This window comes from Artibeus jamaicensis, unplaced genomic scaffold, assembly GCF_021234435.1.
Source record: "Artibeus jamaicensis isolate MK-2021 breed Jamaican fruit bat unplaced genomic scaffold, CSHL_Jam_final contig_464, whole genome shotgun sequence".
Classification (NCBI taxonomy): Eukaryota; Metazoa; Chordata; class Mammalia; order Chiroptera; family Phyllostomidae; genus Artibeus; species Artibeus jamaicensis.
The window spans coordinates 17,328,763-17,356,069 of record NW_026521842.1 but is presented as its reverse complement, the minus strand read 5'-3'; the positions used below and the strand labels follow the sequence as shown (position 1 = coordinate 17,356,069).

Here is a 27,307-nt window from a genome sequence, read left to right as displayed (position 1 = left end):
TTCTGTTTATTTTGGATATCTTTATTATACAAATATTTGATGTTGCTGAAATGAGCAAATCTTGGGTCTGTGATTTAAAACAGTATTCATTTTTTATTGTACTGATTAAAGCTAAATAAAATGGATATTATTTGCTTCCTTAAATTTATTTTACACATATATTCATTCCTAGGACAGTAAGCCATTGGCTCGATTGCTACCTGAAAGTAGCTATTAGGATAAAACAAACATTTGCATTTTTTAATTGAATTTGTTGGGGTAACATTGGTTAATAAACTTACATAAGATTCAGGTGTATAATACTATAGTACAACATTCGTATACTGTATTGTGTTCACCACCCCAAGTCAAGTCTTCTTCCATCACCATTTACCCTCCATTCCTTCTTCTACCTCCCCCACAACCTCCTGCCTCCCTGGTAATCACCATACTGTTATCCGTATCTATGAGTTATTGTTGTTGTTGTTATTATTATTATTTGCTTAATCCCTTCACCTTTTTCACCCAGCCCTGCAAATCCACTGCCCCCACCAGCTGTCAGTGTATTCTCTATCTGTGAGTCTGTTTCCATTTGTAGAAAGTATTAAGACCTGTAGACAGGAAAACTGTGTATTTTGAAGTGAAATCAGAGCCATTTTGAAATGGGCATGAGATATTCACCTGATTGCCTTTTGAATAAAATAAGTAATGCTCATGGAATATCTCATTACCACCTCATTGCTTGCACTTTTGGGAGCAGGAAATATGACTTTTATTTTTATTAGTAGCTCCAATAAACGTATTTATAACTCAGTGAGTCCTCGCAACCCTTCATTCACTGCATGTAATTTAAGCAGATGTGGCTCCATCTGTAACAAAGCTTATAGGTTTATGGGAGAGACAATCATAGATTATAATCACTTTGCATGTAAATTTATTATATGTTCTAGGTTGGGGAAATACCTGCAAGTACTGTGTTGTTAATGTGTGTTTAGCTCTTGTTTACTCTCCCAACTATATTTTTAGTCTTCCTAGAACAATAATTATTATTATGGTATTTTTTTACTTTGTTTCCTTTCCCTAAAAAGTAAACTCATTTGAATAATAAGAATTTAAGACTTCCGCCAAGATGGAGGCATAGGTGGATGTGCCGTGCCTTCTCACACAACGAAGTTTAGAGACAACTAAATATCAGCAACAGAAAACACAGCCAGAACACGGAAAATTGAACTTTTCGGAAGTCCGTTAACAACAAATTCTTCAGCCTGACCGGTAAGGGGCGAAACCAGCGGCTGGTGAAGCGGGATTGCACAGGAGGTCTTGGTCAGCCGGACTCAGGCGCGGAATCCAGACGCGCGGAATCCAGGCGCAGGGTTGGACCTAGTGAGCCACCGATCGAGCCACCAGGCGAGTGACCGCGGGGGAGACAGCTGGGGAGCGGTGCTGCGTGTTGACTGTGGTCCCGCATTTGTGCGCGGATAGACAAGCGAGGGAGTGGGCGGTTGGACCGGGGCTGGCGGGTCCCCTCGGCAAGTGGCAGTGGAGGGCGCCTCCATTTCCCCGCTCTGACCCTGCCTCTACATACAGCGTCATAACCCAGCGACTCTGAGTGGCCCGGCCCAGGTGAACCACCTAAGGCGCTGCTCCTCACCCAGCTGTGAGAAACAGCAGAGGGGGTCGCCATTTCCCCGCTCTGACCACGCCCCCACATACAGCGTCACAACCCAGCGACCTGGGAGTCCAAGGCACCGCTTCTCACACTTAAAGGGCCAGAACAGACCAAAAATGTCGCAAGATCTCAAAGCCCCAGAGCCCATAGTTCTAAGCGATGAAGAAATAGCAAAACTCTCAGATGCACAGTTTAAAACACTGGTCATCAGGATCCTCACAGAACTGGTTGATTATACCGACAAATTAGACAAATATATGAAGGCGAAACTAATTGAAATGAATGGAATGGCACAGGACACCAATAGCAATGAAAAGGAAACTGGGACTCAAATCAATGGAGTGGACCAGAAGAAAGCAAATAATGGCCAAACAGAAAAGAGTCAAGAAGCAAGAATTCAAAGAAATGAGGAGAGTCTTAGGAACCTCCAGGACATCTTTAAACGCTCCAACATCCGAATTATAGGGGTACCAGAAGGGGGAAAGGCACAGCCACCAGTGGAAAACTTATTTGAACAAATAATAAAGGAGAATTTCCCCAATCTGGCAAAGGAAATAGACTTCCAGGAAATCCAGGAAGCTCAGAGAGTCCCAAAGAAGGTGGACCCCAAGAAGGAACACACCAAGGCACATCATCATTACATTAGCCAAGATTAAAATGAAGGAGAGAACCCTAGAAGCAGCAAGAGCTAAGGGGACAGTCACCTACAAAGGAGTTCCCATCAGACTGTCAGCAGATTTCTCAAAAGAGACCTTACAGGCAAGAAGGGGCTGGAAAGAGGTATTCCAAGTCATGAAATCCAAAGACCTACAACCAAGATTGCTCTATCCAGCAAAACTTTCATTTAGAATGGAAGGACAGATAAGGTGCTTCTCAGATAAGATCAAATTCAAGGAGTTCATCATCACCAAGCCCTTATTATATGAAATGTTAAAGGGACTTATCTAAGAAAAAGAAGTTAAAGAAACATGATCAGTGAAAGGACAACAAGCTCAGTTATTAACAACCACACCTAAAACGAAAGCAAACTAAAAGGACAGCTAGATCAGGAGTGGAAACATAGAAATGAAGATCTCAAGGAGGGTTAGCAACAGGGGAGTGGGAGGAGGAGAAGGGTGGAGAAGGTACAGAAAATAAGTAGCATAGACAGTAGATAGAAAATAGATGGGGGGGCAAGAATAGCATGGGAAATATAGAATCTAAAGGACTTGAGACACATGGTCATAAACTAAAGGGGGGGTAATGGTGGGGATTGGGGGTAGGGTGGAGGGGAATAAAGGGGGGAATAGAACAACTAACAGCATAATCAATAAAAAAATTTTAAAAAAAAGAATTTAATTGTTTTCATTTTTTAACACATTAGAAATTCCTCTTCTGAGTCCTTCTGTATGAACTGTTTCAGGCATCCATTCATCTGTTTATCCATTCAATAAACGTTATCTTAACCTTATCAAAGGTTCCAAGGCTCCGATTGATCTGCTTTCTCCTCACTAACCTTATCTTATGCTAACACAGGGAATCCCTTAATTATTATGTTTTAGCTACACTGTGCATCTGTAACAGGGCACAACCAAGGGGGGCCCCCAAAAGGGATTTGGAATGGGGTCCAGAACTCAAGGTGCCCAGGAAATATTAAGATGTTCCTACCACCCCCTGCCGCCGTCCCCCCTCCCCCGCCCCCAGGTGTGAGTTGGGGAAGGGACAAATGGAGCAGGGCCATTGAGAGCTGTTTGTACAGCAAAGGCTTTGCAGCTAACCTCTGGCATGGCTATTTAACATATCTATAACCTTTAACTGGCTGCATAGATATGTTAAATAGCTGCAGCCATGCTCTGAGCCAGGGGGATGGAAGTGACTTCCACCCAAGATGTAACTGGGGGCAGGTCCCCTGTGTTACAGTGCCTGCGTGAGAGCTTGGAGATGATTGGCTCCACGCCATGGATCTATGCCTGCCCAGACTCATGATGGCAGTCCAGTAAAGCTGGAGGATATGGGAGTACTGGTAGGTTTAGCCAATTGTGGGAGGAGTCAGAAATGGGGCTGCAGAGGAAGGTTGGCACAGGGACTTAAATACAGACTTGGCAGCCATTGGCGAGAGAGCCATTCAGTTTTGGCAGAGTGAGGACCTCCTATTGGCCATGTGAGAAGGAGAACCATGTGGCTTTGCCAGAGTGGGGACCCCTGCAGCCATGTGAGAGAGAGTGCCATGCAGTTTTGGGCCGAGTGAGGACCCCTGTAGCCAGATGAAGGAGAGAACCATGCACTTTTGGCCAGAATGGGGACTCCTGCAGCCATGTGGAAGATAATCACCATGTAGCTTTAGCAAGGAGTACCACATGGCTTTGCCAGAGTGGGGACCCCTGCAGCTTTGTTAGAAGAGGCCCACACGGCTTTGGGGTGGGTACTCCCTTTGGCTGTGTGGCCTAGGAAGCAGGAGATACTTTGCCTGGAAAATGGCTACAAAGAACTCCTACCAGTAGGTCATGAGGAGGTGCCACATGGCTTTGGAGTAATTAGAGAACCTGCCAGGACGGCGACACAGCTGATGGTGCCAGCGGCCTGAAACATGGACATGTGCTTCTTTTCCTGAGATACAGTACCCTGAATTAGGGCAGGGGAAAAGGGAGCGCTTTGGGCATCTGTCCTTTATCCTAAAGGACTTTGATATATTAATGGGGACATTGGGTCACTACTTTAAGTCTATATAGCTTTAAATAAACCTTTCCTTTCCTTTTTACAAGTCTCTGGCATGGAGAGATGTCTTTCCTCTGGCGGCAGACAGATGAGCCCAGTAGGTGGTCCAGATGGTATTAGTAAACCGTCCTTGGGCGGGGGGCCCTGTTGTTCTGTAACAGTTTTTGGCGTCCCTAGGTGGGACAAATATTTCCCCCCACTTGGACCTCTGTTCAGTAACACATCTTTCAGTTATTCAGATATGCTATGTCTTTTTCTGCATAAGGACTTTTGCACATGCTGTTGCCTCAGATTGCCTTTTTTCTCTCTCTACTCTTTAAGTTGCTCTTCTTTCTTATCCTTAGGAACCACTCAGAGAGGCCTTTCCTGACTCTCTTCACTTAAAGTAGTTTTTACATGATTCTTTATTGCAAATTCCTATTTGTTTTCTTCATAGCATTCATTTCACTTCAAGTTTTTAAAAATTATTTTTATGTTTTTCTCTTTCTGTAATTATAGGAAAACTCCTTAAGGACAGAGACCATTTTTGTCTTTGTTAATTTCGTATCCTTGGCTCACAGTAAATTACTTTTGAATGAATTAATCATCAGCATAATAATCATAGTGTATGCCTGCACTATGCTGGACAGTGCATTCGAGGTGTATTGTATATTTTATTACTAGAACTCACAACTCTACAAGGTAGATAGATATTACTGATATGTTTTAAATGAGCCAACCAAGGGAGGCTTAGTATGGTAAGTTGCCCCAAATCAGGCAGAAAATAAGTGATAGAACTGAAATGAAAGCCCAGTTCTCACTACCTTTGCCCTATTATTATGACATGCTACCTACCTCTTATTTATTGTAAATAATATTGGTATTCTGACAGAAGGATCATATTGTTTGTACAGTGACTATAGACATTTCTAAGGAACCTTGTGGCTCTCTCCTTCCTCACTTATTCCCTTTCATGCAGAAAAGATTACAGTAATAATTGAAATGCCTATTAATTTGCTATATATAATACATCATGATTTTGACTAGCTGATCAAGCCAAATGAGAATTTATGTACTTTTGTTTAATAATATTGACACATTCTAGTATTAGAATTTTTATCCCAATTTAATGCCTTAATTCTTCTGTATGATATAAATGCCTCTTTAAACATGAGTAGGTATATAAGAGTTTACTACCTACCTCTTAATGATCTGCTTACAGAGCACAGTCACAGGCAAATAGAAATAACTGAATTCTCTGCTAGAGCACTTTGAAGCCCCTCATTGAAGTGTGCACTCACTGAAGTCCCTTAATTTTTTACTTCTTCACCTCAAAAATTTGTTTGTGTTTTCTCGTTTTCTGTTTTTTATATCTCTCATGTCAGTGAAAGAAATGCTCAGTCTTTTTCTAAGGCACCCTCAGTCTCCTAGACTTGACTCCATGACATACTTTATCTTGCCTAAATATTTTTTAACTCTCCTTTTTCATTATTTTCTTTCATATTTTTGTTTCCTTATGGCAGTAGTTTTCACACTGTATTTAGCTATGATTTCTATGGATATGATAGATATGATATCTATCATACGCAAGGGTTATTTATCATAACCTTTGCACATAATATCATTTCAAAAGACATTATACTTAAAAAGAAAGTTAGAAAATGAATTCTGTATAGTATAGTATAATCCTATAACAATGCCCTAGAAAACTATTGTGTTGTATATATTAGTATACTTATCTCAACTTCTTCATCATTCAGTTGTTCTTTACCCCTTTGTTAGCATGTAAATGGTCTAGGACATTCAGTTGTGATTTCATAATTGCCTAATTTGATTGTGTTTAAAATGAAATCTCTCCTGTATGTCCTCTCTTGGATCTTCAAGCTGTTTTTATTACTAGGTATTTTCCTTGTTCTATCAAGTATAAACAACTTTTTCTTCCACACAATAAAATAAAATTTTTACTTTTGCTTGTCTCCCTAAGTACTTGTTTCCTTCATTTAGGCCTTTGTGAAGTAGTAGCCTATGTTTCTGCTTTTACACTGCATTTACTTCCCCCACTTCTATTTGGTCTTCTGCTTTGTGCCTCTAGCTCTGTCCCCATCGCTGCCTTGATAGTTCTTTGGCAAAAGCGTCAAGGAGTACCTTTTGGCACATCATATAAATGCATCCCTTCAGGTGTTCCCTTGTTTGAACTAAATGAGGCCTTTTCATTTTTGGCCGTCCAGTCCCCAGACTTCTTTTTTTGACATTCATCAGGCTCTTCTCTAGCTTCTTTTCTCATTCTGACTCTTCTGCTTCTTTCTTCTTTATATGATCTGTCAGCAATCTTATGTATTCCCACAGCTTCTGTTTTCTTGCTCATTCATACATTCACCAAAAAAATGCCTTTTTGTGCTAGGCACTTTGTAATTGCCGAGGAGACAGTGAAAGAGACTCACACAGCCACTGTTTTTATTATGGGTATAGTTTAATAGGAAATACAGGTAGATAAACTCGAAATTGTGGAACAGTGTGTGACAAGTATTGTGGTAGAGGAAATACATAGGAGGGTTACCTAACTAAGCCTGGAGTGGTCAGAAAATGTTTCTTGGGAAGAAGTAACAGTTGAAAGGAGCTTTGGGAAGGTCAGTGTTTGAGGCAGAAACTATAGCATTTCCGAAGAAATAGAGGTAAAGGAGTAAGTACATGGCTAAATAATTGAAAGTTATCAAGTCTTGAGAATGTGGAGGGAAAGGGAAGAATGGAGAGGGATAAAGCTGCAGGGTCATAAAATAGGCACTCATAAATATTCATTCAGCAAATATTTGATTAATGTTCTGTTATTTTAGATCTACACTACCACATAATTATGCAGTTAAATAGTGATGCACTTTTCCTGTGATGATCAGTCAAAAGTAGGTTTTATAAGATATCTGAGTCTATGATAATTGCTTATTGATATAGATAATGTTTGTACTGGTTATATTACTAGATCTGACTCAAAAGATTCAAAGACTCTTCTAGAGATTAATTAAAACCTTAGCATCCTGTCTCCAGTCTTTAATTATAATCATTGTCAATAATATATTGTATAACCTATGTATAGTCTCTAAATGTTTAATATATATGCCGTATTTCAACTAGATTTTCAGTTCTTTGAGGCTATAGACTACTGTGTCTTTAGTTTACATCTTCCTTTGTGCCTAGAGTACAAAGGATATACTTGTGTGTGTCTTGTATAGCGATTATTTTTATACTTTTACAAGATTAAGACTCACTTCCTTAAACCTTGAGAGACTTAAACCAGTGTCTTTTACATAAGGTACGTACAGTATTTATCGAATATTTAATTAACCTGAAAAATCTTTAAATCTATTGAAGGTTGTGAAATATAAAACACAATGATATTAGTTCTTCATCCTCTCTGAACAAAAATATATTAATAGGGGTTAAGGTTACAATAAAATAACTTTTGCTTTTAGCCAAGATAGAGTGACAGGGACAGATTTACTGTCCTGCCTAAAACATATAAAAAGCCAGATAAGATATATGAAAGAATGTTACTCTTTACATTTAACATCACACAATGAAGGACAAAGTTTCCTGAGGAAAAAAGAAACCAATGAGATGAGTCCTACAAGTGCCCTATCCTACTTCCTGGAGGATATTTCCAGGCTGGGATGCAGAATCCAGGTAGAGCCTAGTGGTCTCCTTGAGGTACAGAGATACAGCAAGGTGTCTGGGGAAGTCAAGATAGCTATAGTTCTTAGGGAAGAATACTGGAAAGGAGAAAAATGTACACAGAGAATTGTGGAGATCTGCAGAGGATTTGAGTGTTGAGTTGAATGGTGATCATTACATGCATTCAAGAAAACTACCCAAGACTCAGAAAAAAGAAAATTACCTGAAAGGATTAGGGGGAACAGTAATCAGACTTCACAGAGGAATGGGTTTGCACTAGCCTGTTTGCACTAACTGGGTAGAAAACCTCATAATTCAGGGGACTACGGGTAGTGTTAAGAAAGGTTTTGCCTTGCCTGGTATAGCTCAGTGGATTGAGCATGGGCCTTTGAAGCAAAGGATTGCAGTTCAATTCCCAGTCAGGGCACATGCCTGGGTTGCAGGCCAGTTCCCAGCAGGGGATGCACCAGAGGCAACCATACATTGACATTTCTCTCCCTCTCTCCTTCCTTTCCCCTTTAAAGATAAATAAATAAAATCTTTTAAGAAAAAGAAAAGAAAGGTCTTACCTCAGTAGTAAGAAAAAAATTAACCCTGGACTAAACATGCTCTGGGTCATGCCTAACAAAGCTTTGAAAAACAAGAACCCAAAGGATCAAACTATTTCCAAGTAACTTAACCATATGCCAAAACGCAGGCCCAAGAATATTTATAGGAATATAAAATGTCCAGCATACCACAAGATAAAATCCCTAGGTATTTGTTTGTTTTGTCTTCCCTCACTAAGATTATGGGAGTAAATTCTTGTTTTTTGGGTAGAATCAATCATGGTAAAAGATTTACTTATTCATTTATATATTTATTCATTAAGCACATCATTGAAGTGCTGATTATGTGCCAGGCACAATAATAATTTGTCAAGTAAAATAGAGGGAATTCCTAACTTCAGTGTTCTAATTGCATAGTCAGGGATGCTTGGAAAAGAATTTGTCTTTCAGCCAGGTGTTCTGCTCAGGACCCACCTTTAACCAGTCTTGGCTATACTAAACAAGTGATAACATAACTGGAACATAATTTCTTCTTTATAAAACTTGAGGGTCATGCTGAATACTTCACCACTTCTACCTCTAAAATTCGATGTGTTTTTCTTTAATCCTCACCTGAGGACATGCCTATTGATTTTAGAGAGAGGGAAAGGAAGGGAGAGAATGAGAGAGAACCATTGATTGGTTGCCTACCACACATACCCCATCCAGAAACTAAACCCACAACCAATGGATGTGCACTGACTGGGAATTGAACACATAACTCTTTGGTCTACAGGGCAGTGCTCCAACCAACTGAGCTACACTGACCAGGGCTAAAATTCTTTGCTTTTTTATGTGAATTTTAGACTAATCTCATGGACTACATTCATTCCATTCATATAATACTTGCCTTGCCCTTTTTATATTGATCTATTTTTTTTTTTTTTGCACATAACCTCTATATCTTGGTACTGATTCCATTGGTTATTTATTTACTTGCAGTCTACCTCACTGGATTGTAAGCCATTTGAAATCAGATACAGGTAAAAACAGCTCACCTCCTTGCACAACCACATCAAAATTACAAATAAATTATAGAACAACCAAAACTCAGAACCATGAGAGATCAAGCTGAATGAAAATTTGACAACTACACAATTAAAGACACCACATTCATCCATTCAGGGAAACCACAGAACCTCCACTCTCAGTGGACAGCCACAGACCATGTGGAGAACCACCACACTGCCCCTGCATTGCTGATCCTCTACAGAGGGCAGAGATTGGTGGTCAGTGGTCACAGCCAGTCCTTTCAGCTGACTGGCCTGGGTAAATCCCTCCCACTGACCTGCCAAAAACAAGCAAGCCTAAACAAGAGGAGGGTGTACTCCACCCACATGAAGGGAGGGTATACCTCAAGTACCCAGCTTGGGTGATAGGGGAGGCTGTGCCCCTGGACGCTACAGGACACCTACTGCATTAGGCCGGGATACCAAGACAGGGAAGTTGTAGCAGCTCTACCTAATACATAGAAACAAACACAGGGAGGCTGCAAAGATGAAGAGACAGCCCTGGCTGGTGAGGCTCAGTGGATTGAGTGCCAGACTGTGAAGCAGAAGGTCACTGGTTCGATTCCCAGTCAGGGCACATGCCTGGGTTGCAGGTCAGGTTCCCTGGTGTGGGGAGCGCAAGAAGCAACCACACACTGATGCTTCTCTCCCTGTCTTTCTCTCTCCCTTCCCCTCTGTCTAAAAATAAATAAATAAAATCTTTTTGAAAAGTGAAGAGACAAAGAAACATGGCCCAAATGGAAAAAACAGATCAAAACAGATGCACAGTTCCAAACACTGGTTATAAGGATGCTCAGAGAACTTAGTGAGGATCTCAACAGCATAAAAAAGATCCAGTCAAAAAATGAAGGATATGCTAAGTGAAATAAAGAAGAATTTATAGGGCAACAACAGTAGAGTGGATGAAGCTGAGAATCAAATCAATGATTCGCAACACAAGGAAGCAAAAACAATCAATCAGAGCAACAAGAAGAAAAAATAATTTTAAAAAATGAGGATAGTATAAGCAGCCTCTGGGGCAACTTCCAAAGGCCCAACATTCACAGGATGGGGTGCCAGAAGGACAAGAGAAAGAATAAGAAATTGGAAATCTATTTGAAAAAATAATGAAGGAAAACCTCCCCAGTTTGGCAAAGGAAATAGACATGCAAGCACAGGAAGCACAGAGAGTCACCAAACAAAATGGGTGCAAAGAGGCCCACTCCAAGACACATCATAATTAAAATGCCAAAGGACAAAGATAAAGAGAGAATCTTAAAAGCAGCAAGAGAAAAGTAGTTAGTTACCTACAGGGGGAGTTCCCATAAGACTGTCATCTGACTTCTCAAAAGAAACTTTGCAGGCTACAATGGATTGGTAAGAAATATTCAAAGTCATGAAAAGCAGGGTCCTACAGCCAAGATTGCTCTACCTGGCAGGGCTATCATTTAGAATCAAAGGGCAGATAAAGAGCTTCCCAGACAAGAAAAAGTTAAAGGGGTTCATCATCACCAAACCATTATTATATGAAATGTTAAGGGACTAATTTAAGAAAAAGAAGATCAAACTATGAACAATAAAATGGCAATAAATGCATACTTGTCAAAAATTGAATCTGAAAAACAAACAGGAAGAACAGAGATGGGATCATAGATATGGATAGCATTTTGATGGTTGCTAGATGGGAGTGGGGTGGGGGAATTGGTGAAGAGGTGAGGTGATTAAAAAGTACAAATAGGTACTTGCAGAATAATCATGGGAATGTAAGGTATAGTACAGGAAATGGAGTAGCCAATGGACTTTTATATACATGACCCAATAGTGTGGGGATTTCCTTAAGGGTGGTGGTGCTGGATGGAGAGGGGCATTTGGGGGAAATCAGGACAACTGCAAAAGCACAGTCAATAAAATATACTTAAAAAACAGAGATGCAGGTTATTTTATTATCTGCACATATGCATACAGAATGAATTAGTGGTGACAAAGTTAGGCTTCTTTTATAAAATAAATTCCTGGGTTATCTGTGTATGGTCTGTGAAATTAAAAATAACACTGAAATTAAGAACCACATCTATTTTTTATTGTATTATTTTGCTTGGCACATAATGGACATTCAGTAATGTGTTTAATGAATAAATGAGCAGATCATTTTATCTCTCAAGATGAAAAACAAATTTGTATTCATAAAGTAATACTAATTGTACTTATTTTCATTGATAGAGTATTCATATTTATAAGTACATTGTTATTTTAGTTTAAAAAGAAATGACTGTTATATGGTTATATAATATAGTTAACTGTTAAGTAGTAGAAATGAGCTCTATTCAGTATTGGTTTTGTAGACATTCAATTACATTATAAGTGTGTACTCATTATATTAAGTGTTTCCTACAAAGGTTTAAAATAATATATGGAGAATTTTCTACTGCTTATGTTCCAGAAATGAACTTATTTTAGTGATACTACAATTAAACATGAGTTTAATAAGAGTACAAAATTATAGGACACTAGAACCTCCTTATCTCTTTAGCAAGCAAGCAATCAGTCGCCATAATTGAAGTCCATGTAATGGAATGTCTATGCCTCAGAATTTTGTCTGTTTTGTTACTGATATATTTGTAGGGCCTAGGACATGCTTAGTATACATTAGGCAGTCAGAATATATTTGTTAAGTGAATAAATACATGAATGAGGATATTTATTGAACTGTGCTTTTATTCTGTGGCAGGTACAATGTCGTCACCCTACCACTGATATGTTATTTATTACTTCTTATATTAATTACTAGTGTTTCTGAAATAATATGAAACTTTCCTGAAGCTTAATTTACAATTTAGAATTATTACCCAGTAGTTTTGCTTAGTATTTGATAACCTCATCAGCAAACACTGAGTGCCTGTTATAAGTAAGGTACTGCTAAACTTTAGTCATTCAAAGAAGACATGTCATAGTTTCTTTCTTTCTTTCTTTTTTTTTTTGAGTTGCTAAGCACAAATTTATTGTCCTCCCTTATTGGCTCTTTCTTTTTTTTCACACTTTCGGCCCTTGAAGAATTTTGGATTGATTGGAGAGATAGAAAATAGACATAAAGATGACACATTGTTATAGGATGTCAAAGATATAGTACATATGAAAAATTAATGTTACATTCAGTGAAAAGTATGATGTTAACTTCATGTGCCTTTTCATTCAACTTTAAAAATGCATAGAAAAATATAGAATGGAAGCATAAATATACTAGTTTTTGAAATATTTATCTTTGAATGGTGAAGTCATGAGGAAATGTAATTTTTGTTTCTTGCATATCTGTATTTTAAAAGCAAGCAATGTTTTAAGTAAATAAATAAATTTCCATCCCGGTTCTGGGACAGATTTTGTATATAAAACAAAAATAAAGCAGTCTGTGTACTCAACATCATCAGTCGCTAGACCTCTCTCCATCAGTTTCCTAAACATGTTTAAATTCATATTCTTTGCCATTCTTATTGTACTACCAAAGTATCTGGTTTTGTTTCATTGATTTTAGACAGAAATAGTAGCAAAGTGAGAGGGAGGACAATATAAATAATTTTTTGATGGCCAGATATTCAAATATGAAGACATAAATAAGCTTGTTTCCCTTGATATGTTCATTTCTTTGGAAATTGCAATTTAAAAAAAGTGAAACTACTAGTTACAGAGCTGAATTTTTGACTTTGTATTAACTATTATATTTTTAGTGAAGTGTGTACATATGCCTCTTTTGAAACAATCTCAAACTTATAAAACAGTTGTAAGTACAGTGCAAAGATTTTCTAAATTATTTTAGAGGATGTTGCTGACATGATGCACCATCACCTCTGAATGCTTTAGTATTTCCAACAAACAAGGATATTTGCCAACATATTCACAATATAACCACCAAATTTTAACAAATAACATCAATTAGTTTTTTTCCCATCTAATCCTCAGACCCCATTTAAGTTTTTTCCATTGTCCCAATAATATTCTGTATAGCATACGGATCTGATTTAGATTACATGTCCATTTAGTTGTCATGTCTTATTATTTCCTTCAGTCTGAAATAGTTCTTGGCCTTTCCTGAATGTTCCTAGTTTTGATAATTTTGAAGATTAGAATTCAGTTATTTTGTGAAGTGCTTCTTTTTTAATGATTGGGACTGTATGTTTCCTCATCACTATTCAAATTATGCATCTTTGACAAGAGTATCACAGAAATAATTACGTATTCTTATTGCTTCCTCTCAGGAGGCATACAATTTTGATTTGTGTCATAACTGATGATACTCACTTTGATTACTTGATTAAAATGGTATATGTCAGACTTCTCCCTGTTTCTCCTTTGTAATTAGTAAATATTTTGTAGAGTTGTACTTTGAAACCATGTAAATATCTCATTCTTCATCACACTTCATACCCTCCTAACGCCAGGAGGCTTCTGACACTCAGCCCTGGGTTCTCCTCACCCAACTTGGACTCTGTCTGAATTCTACAGTTCTCACAGATCTATTGTAAAAGTATTATTATAAGATCTTTAAAAATTATAAATAAACCATAAATGTGTTACTCAGCAGTTTATGTCATAGGTGTGACTAGAACGTGTTTTTTCTTCTGGAACAGACTTAATTTCTTCAGAAAATAATATAAGTAAATAAAGAATGTAGATAATCAAAATGGTTAATTCCATAGTATACTCAATTCTGTATTTCATAAGTGTTAATAAGTTACCTAGAAAGTAAGTGTGAAGTTTTTAAGTGAAAAGTAATGCGTATTAGAAAAAAAATATGATGTGCTATATTAAAATGATTATGGAGCTGCAGTTAGTTTTCTTATTCCCCAAGTTGATATAATTTATGCCACTGTATATTATTCACAATTACCTTAGAACACAAGATTGTTTTAGAAAATAATAATAAAATAAATTCAGGAAGAAGTGATATGATTAAGTAAATATGTGACAGGAAACTGGTAAATTGACTTAAACTTAGAAAAATTTGTTAAAATAGAGTATCACCTACCAGTTATTCTTGGACTTCATAACCTTTTAGAAACCAAATATCCAGTAGACCTGGAGCCAGTACATTTTTCCAGTGGAGATGCCAAGTATGATGACTGTCAAGCCTGAAGTGTTTTTGACAGAATGAATGTTGTCTCTCGTCAATGCAGAATTATGCTGGCACAGTGGAGGTGCCAGGCATTTTGTTTTAGAATGTCTAATGTGAAGCCATAGCCTTCTGATCCACCAACTTATTGAGAGAGTTAATAGAGAGATGTGAGAATAAGGCAGTTAGTTACAAAACTGGCAAGGACTTTTTGAAAGATTTTTTTCACCCTAGCTGGTGTGGCTCAGTGGATTGAGTGCTGTTGGCCTGTGACCCAAAGGGTCCCTTGTTTGATTCCCAGTTAGGGCACTTGCTTGGGTTGCAGGCCAAGTCCCCAGTAGGGGGCTCCCCAGAGGCAACCACACATTGATGTTTCTCTCCTTCTCTTTCCCCCTCCCTTTCCTTCTCCAAATGTAAGTAAATTTTTAAAGAATCTTTTAAAAAATTAAAAAAGAAAGTTTTCTTTTTATAAAGTATTTTATTGATTATGGTATTATAGTTGTCCCATTTCTCCCCTTTCCCCCCTCTGCCTGGTTCCCTCTTCCATCCAATGATTTCCCCTCCCCCTTCATGTCCATGGGTTGTTCATGAAAATTTTTTGGCTTCTTCATCACCTGTGCTGTCCTTAACATCCCCCTCTGTTCTTTTTCCTACCCATTTATGCTTTTAAATTCCTATACCTTTCCCCCCATTCTCCTCCTTTCCCCTTCTAGCTGATAACCCTTCAAGTGGTCTCCATATCTGTGATTCCATTCCTGTTCTAGTTGTTTGCTTTGTTCTTTCTTTTTAGATCCAGTTCTTGATAGCTACAAGTTTGTTGTCATTTTAATGTTGATAGTTTTGATCTTCTTTTTCTAAAATAAGTCCCTTTAGCATTTCATATAATAAGGTCTTGGTGATGATGAACTCCTTTAGCTTCACTTTTTCTGGGAAGCACTTTATCTGCCCTTCAATTTTAATGATAGCTTTACTGGATAGAGTAATCTAGGTGTAGCTCCTTACTTTTCGTCACTTTGAATACTTCTAGCCAGTCCCTTCTTGCCTGCAAAATTTCTTTTGAGTAATATGCTGACAGTCTTATGGGAACTCCCCTGTAAGTAATTAACTGCTTTTCTCTTGCTACTTTTAAGATTCTCTCTTTATCTTGAAATTTTTACATTTTAATTATGATGTGTCTTGGTCTGGACCCCTTTGGATCCAACTTGTTTGAGACTCTTTGTGCTTCCTAAGCTTCTATGTCTATTTTCTTTGCCAAATTGGGGAAGTTTTCTTCCACTGTTTTTTTAGATAAGCTTTCTATTTCTTGCTTTTCCTCTTCTCCTTCTGGCACCTTTATGATTTGGATATTGGCCCTTTTGGAGATGTCCCAGAGTCTTCTTAAACTCTCCTTATTTTTTAAAAAATTTTTCCTTCTTAGCTCCTACCCTTTACAACAGCATGGAAGAAACTGGAAAGTATTATGCTGAGTGAAATAAGCCAGGTGTTGAAAGACAAATACCATATGATCTCACCTTTAAACAAGAAGCTAAACAATGAAACAAACAAGCAAGCAAAATAAAAACACAGACACTGAAATAGAGAACAGGAGGACAGTGACCAGAGGGGAGAGGGGAGGGAATTTCAGGGGAAAAGGGAGAAGGATTTACAGGAACTAGTATAAAGGACACATGGACAACAACAACTAAGGGGGGGTGGAAATGGGAGGGAGGTGGGGATCACTGGGGGGTGGGCTGGGATGGGAGTAAAAGACAGAAAACTGTACCTGAACAATAATTGAATGAATTAAAAAAAAACATAAAGTCATACTCTCAAAATCTTATGTATTCATCAGAATTGCTCCTGAATATAATGATAGCCTAATCATCACTAGAGTGCAAGTTGGTTTGTGAATATATGCATATTTGTTTTGTAAATGTTTCATGGGTGAAATTATTAATTAGCATCTAATTAATATTTGTGTTGCTCAGATCATATTTTTTAAACCTCAGAATCAAGAAAATAAAGAATAATTAATTATCCATTGAAAATTTTTTTCCTTGTTGTTCTTCTGGTTGAATGTTTATTTCTTCCTTATGTTCCAAATCATTGATTTGAGTCCCACTTTCCTACCCTTCACTGTTGGTTTCTTGTGGATTTTTCTTTATTTCCTTTAGTAAAACTTTCATTTCTTCCCTTACGCTTTTGCTGTATTAAGTAAGAGCTTTGAGCATTCTGACCATCAGTGTTTTGAACTGTGGGTCTGATAGGCTGCTCTTTGCATCACTTAGTTCTTTTTCTGGAGTTCTGTTTTGTTCTTTCATTTGGGTCATATTTCTTTGTCTCTTGATTTTGGCAGCCTCCTTGTGTCTGTGTACTACTTGGTACAGCTGCTTTGATTCTGTTTTTAGTGTACCTGTTAAGTCGTTTGTGGCAAAACCTTGGATATTCACCAGGGCGGGACAACCCTGGGACCGTGTGTGGGAGGGAGGAGTCAAAGAGGGGGCAATGCTGCTGCTGGCTAACTTCTGGGGGCTTGCCTGGCCCTTGCCCCATTTCCAGTCACTTCACCTACTTCTCTCATGCGACTGGGAGAGTGGTGGGAGGAATGGATGAAGAGGGGAGGAGATTATGAAGTACAAAGAGGTAGTTACAGAATAGCAATGGGGATGTAAAGTACAGTTTAAGAAATGGAGTAGTGAAAGAACTTACATGTGTGACCCATGGACATGAATGATGGTGGGGACATGAATTACCTGAGGGAGAATGGGGAATGTTGTGTGGCAAGGAGCAAAGGCTGAAAAATTAGAACTGTAATAGAATAATGAATAAAATGTAATTTTAAAAAGTGAAATCCCATTTTTAAAAAATTATTTATTTATTTATCTTTAGAAGGGAAGGAGAGAAGGAGAGGAATATCAATGTATGGTTGCTTCTGGTGCATCCCCTGCTGGGAACTGGCCCCTGCTGGGAACTGGCCTGCAACCCAGGCATGTGCCCTGACGGGGAATTGAACCATGATCTTTTGGTTCACAGGCCCGTGCTCAATCCACTGAGCTACACCAGCCAGGGCTGTGAAATCCCATTTTTAAAACAAGACACAAACATTTATAAATAGGCCTTTCAGTATTATAGTGTTTGCACCTTATATCAGGGAACATTATTTGAGTAACTAACATCAGTGCTGAGCATTAATTCACTTGTTGTTAGTTTTTAAGCATTCCCAACATGGAGTGTCCTGTTTTCCACAAATATTTCCATTTAACTGCTTGCTTGGCAATTGAAAAGAAACATCTTATTTACTAAGTTAAGTCTGTAGTATTAGTTGTGTACAACTTTTATTATTTTGTTACCTGAAAATAAATAGCCTTCTGAGAAGTCACAAAGTAGGTAGACTGGCTCTCTGACAAACAAGGACCCTAAAGCAATTGAACATTGAATCCTATCAGGTTAATGGTGGTAAAGTGGGGATAAAAATTCCAAGAAGAAAAAGTAATTTACAGAGGTCTTTTTAACAGATCATTTTAAGCCTTATAATAACTCTGTGAAGCTATGCACTATGTATAACTTTAATTTTTATTGTATTGACTGATTTGATTAGATTCTATATTTTAGTGAAAAGATTATCTGTGAGCCCACTGTCAGCCCAGCTTTCATCTGCTCCTCCTCTGTCATACCTCCTTCTCTCCCCATCAAAGGAAACCACTGTCCAAACTTTACCTTTATTTATTCTCTTCTTTTCACATATGTTTCTTGTTTTTTTTACTATTACTTGAACCTGAGATTTTTTTCTTCTTTTTTTCACTTGATTATGCCATTACAGTTGTTCTATTTCTCCCCTTCATTCCCCTCCGCCCTGCACACCCCTCTCCCACCATTCCCCCCTTTGGTTTATGACCACAAGTCTCAAGTTCTTTAGATTCTATATTTCCCATACTATTCTTGCCCTCCCCCTATCTATTTTCTGCCTACTATCTAGGCTACTTATTTTCTTTCCTTCTCCCCCCTTCTCCTCCTCCCACATCCCTGTTGCTAACCCTCCATTTGATCTTCATTTCTATAATTCTGCTCCTGATCTAGCTGTCCTCTTAGTTTGCTTTTGTTTTAGGTGTGGTTGTTAATAACTGTGAGTTTGCTGTCCTTTCACTGTTCATGTTTTTTTATCTTCTTTTTCTTAGATAAGTCCCTTTAACATTTCATATAATAATGGTTTGGTGATGATGAACCCCTTTAACTTTTTCTTGTCTGGGAAGCTCTTTATCTGCCCTTTGATTCTAAATGATAGCCCTGCCAGGTAGAGCAATCTTGGCTGTAGGACCCTGCTTTTCATGACTTTGAATATTTCTTACCAATCCATTGTAGCCTGCAAAGTTTCTTTTGAGAAGTCAGATGACAGTCTTATGGGAACTCCCCTGTAGGTAACTAACTACTTTTCTCTTGCTGCTTTTAAGATTCTCTCTTTATCTTTGTCCTTTGGCATTTTAATTATGATGTGTCTTGGAGTGGGCCTCTTTGCACCCATTTTGTTTGGTGACTCTCTGTGCTTCCTGTGCTTGCATGTCTATTTCCTTTGCCAAACTGGGGAGGTTTTCCTTCATTATTTTTTCAAATAGATTTCCAATTTCTTATTCTTTCTCTTGTCCTTCTGGCACCCCATCCTGTGAATGTTGGGCCTTTGGAAGTTGCCCCAGAGGCTGCTTATACTATCCTCATTTTTTAAAATTATTTTTTCTTCTTGTTGCTCTGATTGATTGTTTTTGCTTCCTTGTGTTGCGAATCATTGATTTGATTCTCAGCTTCATCCACTCTACTGTTGTTGCCCTATAAATTCTTCTTTATTTCACTTAGCATATCCTTCATTTTTGACTGGATCTTTTTTATGCTGTTGAGATCCTCACTAAGTTCTCTGAGCATCCTTATAACCAGTGTTTGGAACTGTGCATCTGTTTTGATCTGTTTTTTCCATTTGGGCCATGTTTCTTTGTCTCTTCACTTTTCAAAAAGATTTTATTTATTTATTTTTAGACAGAGGGGAAGGGAGAGAGAAAGACAGGGAGAGAAGCATCAGTGTGTGGTTGCTTCTTGCGCTCCCCACACCAGGGAACCTGACCTGCAACCCAGGCATGTGCCCTGACTGGGAATCGAACCAGTGACCTTCTGCTTCACAGTCTGGCACTCAATCCACTGAGCCTCACCAGCCAGGGCTGTCTCTTCATCTTTGCAGCCTCCCTGTGTTTGTTTCTATGTATTAGGTAGAGCTGCTACAACTTCCCTGTCTTGGTATCCCGGCCTAATGCAGTAGGTGTCCTGTAGCGTCCAGGGGCACAGCCTTCCCTATCACCCAAGCTGGGTACTTGAGGTATACCCTCCCTTCATGTGGGTGGAGTACACCCTCCTCTTGTTTAGGCTTACTTGTTTTTGGCAGGTCAGTGGGAGGGATTTACCCAGGCTAGTCAGTTGCAGGGATTGACTGTGACCACTAACCACCATCCTCTATCCTCTGTCAGTCATCCTGTTTTTACATAGCTTCACCCTCCCACCTCATATTGGGAAGCATTAGTTACTTTTGATATCTTAAAATATTTTTTTTTTTTACTTCTTCCTTTCTCCTAATTGCCCTGAGCTCTGCACCATTGCACCAAGATTAAGACAAATTCTTACTCTTCTGAACTTGTAGTCTTATTTTGCTAATTTATCATTCACTTATGTTAATAATTCATGTTAACAGAGTTATTTTTTTATTATAGCACACTTGCCTTAATTCTACTATATGGATACTTAAGCAGTTGTATTGGGATTTTGGTCAACTAAAATTCATAATGTACCATTAAGTTGATTAAATATCATTATTGCACAAATTATTAGCAACATTAATAGAAAAATATACATATAAAACAACAGTTACCCTATCTTGGCAGACCAATGACAGAATTCGTTAGAAAACAAAAGTAAAAACATTTCTTTTTTAAAAAATATATTTTATTCATAATGCCATTATAGTTCTATTTCCCCCTCCTTCATTCCCCTCCACGCCCCTCCTAATGCCCTCCCCCCACTTTAGTTCATGTCAGTGTGTCATAAGTTCTTTAGCTTCTACATTTCCCACACTACCCTTGCTCTCCCCCTATTTTCTCCCCACCGTCTATGCTACTTATTCTCAGTACCTTCTCCCCCTCTCTCCTCCTACCACTCCCCTGTTGCTAACCTTCCATGTGATCATTTTTGTGGCTCTGCTCCTGTTTTAGGTGTCTGCTTAGTTTGCTTTTGCTTTAGGTGTGGTTGTTAATAACTGTGAGTTTGCTGTCCTTTCACTGGTCATATTTTATCTCCTTTTTCTTAGATAAGTCCCTTTAACATTTCATATAGTAAGGGTTTGGTGATGGTGAACTCCTTGAACTTGACCTTATCTGAGAGGTGGTTTATCTGCCCTTCCATTCTAAATGAAAGCTTAGCTGGAATTTCTTATTTTTAAAAAAATGAGTGAGTGTATTTAATAAATAACTGGATGAGTAATTTTTACCCACTATTATATGAATCCTTATTAAATACCACTTTATTCTTTTGGGCACATATTCTAACTTTTCTCATGATATGTGATGATTATGACATACAATATATCCTTCTTAAGCCTGTGTCATTCACAAATTATCTACTTTTGTTCAAGGTGTTACTGTAGTATCCACCTCCCTCTAAATTGAACCCATGTATTTTTGGTGCTGTTGCCTAGAATCATCTATCTTAATTAGGTTTACATTTCTTTACCTTGTTCATAAGGACTTTAAAAGCTTTTCATCAGATATTTTACTAATTTAGGGTGACTATGTCTGTAGACTTTTCCTGATCCTCTAGTAGAAGAGCCTTAAAAAGCTGGCTAGATTTATTTGCAGCTTGACCTTCTTCATGATTTCACTTAAGAGACTGTGTCCATGTGTATTTATGACTGCTTGTTCAGGAATTTTTTTCATTGGCTAGTGGAGGCTGTGAAAATGTTTAATTTGGATTGAATTTGAGACTAAATGACAATAGTACTAATAATGTAATACATAAGCCTTAAATCTTCCATTTTATGAGAAGCAGATTTAAGAGTAAGGCCCGTATATGTGGCCCGTATATAGTTACAACTCAGAGGGAGTATCTTCGAGATAATGGAGTAAAAGAAGAGTTTAAATGAGGATTTAAAATCTTACAGTGGCTGTTTAAAATAGCAGACCCAACTCACTTCTGTCTGAAGTCGGAGCCTGTGATGGTAATGACTGTATTAACTGCTGCTGTCTTTGGAGAGAGATGATTAAACTTCTGACTTCTTTAATTTCCAAACACTTGAGTCAGTTAATCAAGAATACCTTTGACAAATAAATGAATCCAGTCTTTCTACTCCATCCACTTGACCTTTCATGTTACTTCATTTTTACAGCATTTTAGGGTGTAGGTTATATGGGAAGGGCTGAGCTATAAAAAGTTCTATATTTAGTTACTTTCTAATGTATTATTATTAACATTGCTTTTGTACATCTAATGTAGACTCAATCTATATGCTTCTTTGGGAAAGGCAGGGTGTTTCAATCCACAAGGGTTTGTTTTGATTTATTTATTTTAATAATTAGAGAAGTACAGAAATAGTCCCAACCAGTGAAGTACTTTTAGTGATGGAGCTATTACTGGATAAGTTTTTTACCTTAATGAATATATTCTATTTACATCTAAGTTAATTTTTATTTTCAAATTTCCCTCTTGTTTGGAAAGTAACTTGAGTGTATTTCTCTTTTATATATAAGAACTTTTGTTTTCAACATGGATTGACAAAAAGAATTGTATTAAAATCAATATTTGATGATATGGCATTACTATTTTAATTAGGTTCTTATATTATTTGAAATATGGAAGTAATTTACTTAAGTCTTCTAGCAACATTTTAATAGGCTGAAAATTTTCAGTCGGGGCATATTATATAATGAGACAGGTGTTAAATCTGCCAAATGCTTTGAAGATATAAATTTTAAGTGTTATGTAATAGGGTTTTTCAAAAGAAACTTTTACATTGATTGTTTACTAAAAACGAAGATTACTTAATAGTACAACTTCTAATTCTAGCTTTCCTTCACAACTTCTTCTTTATCCCTATCTACATCAAAGTTAATATCCATACTTTTTAAAATTTAATATTGATTATATGTTTTTCCAATACCATGTAGTCCCATTATACCCTTATACCCCCAGCAGTACCACACAGTATATCTACTTTAATGGTTAACTGGGAGGATCAAGGTATTTATGAATTCAGTAATCAGTTAACAAAAAGTATTGTTTTTTTACCAAGACTAAAATGTCTTATATGGCTAACTGTGGTATTTTAATCACTCATACAAATAATTAATAATCTTCTTTGATTGTTGGAATATTGGGTTTCTTGGAATATTAGTCAAGTCTTTTAAACTCTGTGCCATGGTTCTTTGGAAACTGGGCATGGGATTCTAATTGGTCTTTTGAAGTTCTTCGAACATTGATTCTACTATCTTTAGAGAATGTGTTAAGAAATATGTCTGTCCAAAAACCATATAATGATAACTATAACAGAATTTTTAAACAGGAGATATAAATTTAATTTTATGGATAATTAGAGTATTATAACATACATTAAAAAGAAATAGTATTCTTTAATCTGGAATGAAGAAGTCATAATCTAATCATAATCTAATATAGGCAATAGTACTCTCTAACTTAAGAGTATTCTATACTTGTACCTTTCTAGAGTTGGAGATTTCTCAGAGTAAAAAGTACGTCTTTGAGCCATGACATTCATTTTTTAGCTTCATTAGGAGGAAAAAATGCGTTATGATAGCAAATTAAAATATTTGCTAAAAGGTGCTTTGTAAAATAGCAGGACTAATGGTCTACTTGAAGAAGGTAGTTTAAAGCTGATGTATTATCTAACATAGTTATCTCAATATGTAAAACATGGTAAGTTACACTCATTATTATACCAGCAAATGTTGGAACATCGTAGGTTATTTTCCATTCTCTTATTCTGTCTAGTTCTATACAGTTTTAAAATTTAGTAACTTTTCTGGAGACCATTTTAAGCATAAAGGGTAAAACCCAGAACAAAGCATGGGGCAGAACTAATGGAAAATGTATTCTTCTGTTCAATAATATCATGTGACAAAAGAAAAAATATTTGCTAGCAATTTTTACAGCACTAATTTTATGGAGTTTTTTTGTGTGAATAATATAGTTCCCCTTGTGAGTGAAAAAGATATACTTGTGCTCATATATTAAGTTATTGACTTACACTCTGATCACAATTTTTTCTCTTCCCTTCACCCACAGAATCTGTGTATGATCTTCTCCCAAAGGAGTTACAGTTACCGCCATCTAGAGAAACATCTGTAGCATCAATGAGTCAGACAAGTGGTGGTGAGGCGGGCTCGCCTCCTCCAGCTGTAGTTGCTGCTGGTATGCATTTCATTTTACTTTATAAAGAAAATTAGGGTATTATCTGGCCAACATGAACAGTGCTGGTAAAGTTTATATCAAAAAGAGTGTGATTTGAGGCTTTGTTTTAGGTTTAAAATTTTAAAGATACTTATTTATTTTTAGAGAGAGGTGACATAATTTGCCTCTCGCACACCCCCAACTTGGAACCTGGCTTACAACCCAGGTATGTGCCCTGACTGGGAATTGAACCAGGAACCTTTAGGTTCACAGTCTGGTGCTCAGTCCACTGAGCCACATCAGTCAGGTTGGAGGTTTTAAAATATATACTTTTAAAACTTAAAAAAATTCAGTATAATTTTATTGATATAATTATTATTTCTTACAATTGCACATTGGCACATCTACTAATACCATGTCCTAAAATGGACCTTGTTTTCAACTATGGGAATGAATTAAAGGTCTTTTGTTGGCTGCACATGAGAAGGTTAAATACCAAGCCATGGCTAAAAAATTGTATTTATTAAATTATATTTAACAATTATTTTTTTAAATTTGCTTTAAAAAAGGAAACAATATTTTACTTTGTATAATCTGGAAAAGGACTCATTCACTCAAGTCTCTTTTTTTGTTTGTAGCATGTTTTTATATAAACTTTTCCCTACTTTGAAAACTAATGTGACTTTATACTTATTGTAAACCCAGTTGAAAGTAGTGGAAGATTTGAATGTAATATTTGTATGACATTTTTATATCAATTAAAATACGCAATTAATGTTTGAAATTTATTAAGCTTATTTTTACTCAGCTCTCAAATCATACACTTTATATAATTATAATTATGTAAAACTTTCAAATTTTGATTGAATTAGAATGAAAGATTGACAGACTAATAGAAAAAAGTCTTGATTGGTAATAAATTACAAGAATGCTTTCAAAAATATTACATTTCCCAACTGTGGGGTTTTTGTTTTTTGTTTTTGTTTTTGTTTTTGTTTTTTTTGGTTGGGTTTATAGGCTGCTAAGTGTTTGGTTAAAAAAGAGGAAAAAATGATACACTCTGAAGTTTTATGTGTCCTAGTACTTAGAGGTTTCTTGTCTAATATGATAACCTCTCATCTTTTCAGATGGTACCGAGACCATCAGAACATTGTTTTCATTACATTCTTTTTGTTTCAAAATAACAGTGAAGTGGAAGGTTTTGATTTAAATGAGGATATTGGTACTATAGTAGAACTTAAGATATTTTTCTTGTATGTGTTAACCTATGTGCCATTAACTTTGTATACCAATCTTCCCCTGAGCTTTGGTATATTGCAGTTTGCTGCCTTCCTAGTTGAGGGCAGGAAAACTTTAAACATGGCAAAGAAACTTATTAGCCCTGCTCACTGTTCATGTGTTGCCAGACATTTTCTAACAGATTCTGTGGATTTAATTGTGAGCTTTTTAGTAAAGAAATTGGTAAGATGACCTGGTTTCACTTTGTATCCACAGGGTTCTTAAATGTCCCTGAATATATTTTCTGAAATTTAAAGTTTTAATCTAGTTTAAAATTTATATCAGACAATAAAATATGAAAAAGGATATTTTAATGAAATATTTCACTTTAAATCCACAGGTAGAAATTGACTAACTGATTTCTTTTGTATCTTTTGAGATTGTTTTTTAAAGACATGTTGAATCTGTATAGAACTAAAAGTCTGTTTCTTCTGTGCTTTTTAACATCTGTTGACAGTAGATCCAGAGTTTAGTTTTGTTTTTTTTTAAGCTGAAAAAATGTTAGCTAGGTTTGGGACAAGAACAACACTTCCTTTTCATAATACCAAACTGAATTCCAGAAGTTTATATATATAAATATTGAAAGTTCTTGAATTTGGGTCCCTAATGGAATGTTGATCCTCTCTTTCTCCCTCTGTCCCTCTCTCCATATATTTGAGAAAATCCTCTCCAGGTAAATTAAATTGAAAATTATCTGTTGAAAAATCCTGAAAATATGAGAAAGAAACCAGGAAGTATTCTGAAGTAATAAATTCTTACTATATTGAGAAGTTGTTGACTTTGTAATGATGGTAAAGAGAGTAAGGAGGTAATCTTGACACTTTTCTTATATTCACACACAAAATGTTTCTGTGATCTAAAATCATTTGAAATTTTTAAGTCATTTGAAATTTTTTAAATATAAATTTAGTTTTAGTAACCAACATAGTCTTATTCCATGATTCTAATATCTTATTGGTAGAATAGAGCCTTTGTCATATAACATTCTAGGTAACAGAGTTTAAATTACAAAATTATTGTAGGGAGATCAATTAGTATATATCATTAGAGTTGCTTTTTTTATTTGACCTATTAATATCTTTAGTGATGTAACTGTCAAAGAGAGAGATTTAGAGTAAATTACCATTTACTCAGTGTTTCCTGACCAAAACACTTTCCCTTTCTTGGGAAAGGCACATTAATTTAGACTTTTGTGAGTTTTTTTTTAATATGTAGCGTTTGCTGTTTAACTATTAAATGCATAAAAATGATGACTCTTGATGTAGTTAATTCTTCAGAGTTTTGAAGGAGCCGGATTGGCTGCTATCAGTTATGAGGGCCTGGTGGGAACAGACTTCTAGTTCTGCCATAAAGGTTTGTGTTTCACAAGTTCTAAATCAATTTAAAATTTAAAATTTAGAGGCTTGGCATGTAGGTGTTTATGTTCATTCTTTATTATTTAATTGTTAAAAATGTGTTTCTCGGATTCACCAAACTAGATATCTTCCCTTTACATATTACTGAGAGAATGAGTAAATATGGTGCTGCTAATCCACAATCCAGAATATTGGGTAAAAGAGTGTCTCTCAAATCTTTTCCTGCCTCTACACTATTTCCACTTTTACATACTCCCAGCAATAACATCTTTCTATCCGGTAAGTCTAAGGGTTGAGGGCGGAGGAAGGAGGATTTACTTCTGCTGTACAACTCTTTCGCTTTCTGTGGAGTCAGGTGTCAAAATCTGGGAGGTATAGTTGAGAATAAAACAGTCTGAAATTTGTACTCTTCCCCATTTTTTAAAGACCTATGTTTTTTTGTCCTACCGGTCAGGTAATTAAGAGTTTGAAACTCAATATGTGAATGAATAAGAGTTTTAGTAATGTAGAGTTTCTGAACAGTATTATTGCAGGTTCTCAGTAGTTAAGAGAGAAGCTATTTTCCTAATACAGAAAGAGTTATCCAAATGAATTGTTGTTATTTT

General features: G+C 36.7%; 1 protein-coding gene across 6 annotated transcripts in view; it reads left to right on the top strand.

Annotated features, from left to right (window-relative positions):
• The window catches only part of NFAT5 (nuclear factor of activated T cells 5), a 132,735-nt gene that overhangs the window by 39,724 nt on the left and 65,704 nt on the right, over nucleotides 1-27,307 (top strand). For 5 of the 6 annotated variants that reach the window (XM_037162540.2, XM_037162539.2, XM_037162538.2 and 2 more), the window contains one exon: nucleotides 23,965-24,090. In XM_037162540.2, coding sequence (XP_037018435.2) covers nucleotides 23,965-24,090 — 126 coding nt within the window. Of the gene's footprint in view, nucleotides 1-23,964; nucleotides 24,091-27,307 lie in introns of those variants that run through there. The other variant, XM_037162543.2, reaches the window with a different exon arrangement.